At 47.8% G+C, this 1,510-nt stretch overlaps 1 protein-coding gene across 1 annotated transcript; it reads left to right on the forward strand.

Annotated features, from left to right (window-relative positions):
* Positions 1-869: 869 nt before the first annotated feature.
* Positions 870-1,059, forward strand: SARC_15955 (hypothetical protein; the record flags this gene model as incomplete). The annotated part of the gene is made up of 1 exon (XM_014289934.1): positions 870-1,059. A coding segment is annotated over one exon (190 nt), but the record flags the coding sequence as incomplete, so codon positions are not given.
* Between the last annotated feature and the right edge of the window lie 451 nt (positions 1,060-1,510).

Here is a 1,510-nt window from a genome sequence, read left to right on the forward strand (position 1 = left end):
GCATCTATATATGTATGTGGTATGTATCGATATCTACACATATACACACTCACCGGTACACCCTCGCACACAAAGTTGTGCATATCCACACATGAACGCCAACATTTGCACTTCGGCACGCGTGGTGTGACCTACAAAACCTAAACCCCTAAAACCCTAAACCTAAAACCCAGGGTGTTATCTTTGACGAGGAAACAGTGCTGTCTGCCGAGCAGATGCGCACTAACCTGAATGACGTGTCTGAGCTGATCAACACCGACCCCACCGATCAAATGGTTCCCTACACGCGCAAAGGACGACAGGCCGCTGATTTGGAGGTGTGTCTTACTGCGCTAACACGCCTGTAGTAATATTATGTGTCACGTGTGGCTGTGGTAATGTCAAGTGTCACGTGTGGCTGTGGTAATGTCATGTGTCATGTGTGGCTGTGGTAATGTCATGTGTCACGTGTGGCTGTGGTAATATCGTGTGTCACGTGTTGCTGTGGTAATGTTATGTGCAATGTTTTCCGTATACTATTGCAGCTATCGTTACCAGTCCTTCCTTTCGGTGCTCGTGGTGTAGGCTAACGCTCTTATCTCAATCGTTCATATGTGTTTATTTATTAGTGTATGTGGTGAGTACAGAACTCAGCTACTCCCTCATACGTTTGCAATGCAATGACAGTCTAGCATTTGATTTCTACTCGGAAGCAAACGGCAGACACCACACCGTCCCCATACATCTGAGTACAACAAACAGTTCACCATAGTACATTCCGTATTGTATCTCAGTCTGAATCTGATCCCGTTACGTTCACATTCAGTTCATCTTTGTACATTCCATAGTGTAGCTTGGTCTGAATCTGATTCCGTTTACGTTAACTGCAGTACCGCAATCGGCCCGAGCATGTGTTGCATGTGCCCAGCACCACAGACCTGCCGCCCGTGCTGCGAGAGCTAGTGACGCGCAACCTGCGCCACACTCTGCACCCGTCTCTGCCGAAGAGGGCCGCAGATGACCTGAGCGATGAGGAAGAGGAGGAAGAGGAGCAAGACATGGGTACTACTGACAAGATAGGTGTGTTTGTATGGTAGTCTAGGTATTCTGTAGGAGAGTGTTTCAGAATAGTTTAGAATCGATCACGAGTGTAGTGGTGTGGTGTCTGTATAGTTGATTTGTGTGTTGAGAACGACGGGAAGGAAGCGGAAGACGTGGGTACCACTGACGGGTATGGTATGCTCTGCGATAATAACATACACAATAACAATACCGAATGCGAAGTGGGGCTAGTATCACAGCTGCATGCTGCACATGTTTGTACCGTGTCAAATCACTTCACCCCAGCCAACGAGGGGAAGGCTCTGGGCCACTCTCTGTCTGAAATGAGACTTACGAACAAACAGAAGCTATCTGTATGGGCATGTACCGCTTTGCAAAACCCTGCACTCCTGTCACCACTTCTGTTCTGCGCATTTAACTGTTGACACCCCTACCGCCGCCTGAGACAAGACATAACAATAGTATCAAT

This window comes from Sphaeroforma arctica (genome assembly GCF_001186125.1).
Source record: "Sphaeroforma arctica JP610 unplaced genomic scaffold supercont1.7070, whole genome shotgun sequence".
In the NCBI taxonomy this organism is placed as follows: domain Eukaryota; class Ichthyosporea; order Ichthyophonida; genus Sphaeroforma; species Sphaeroforma arctica.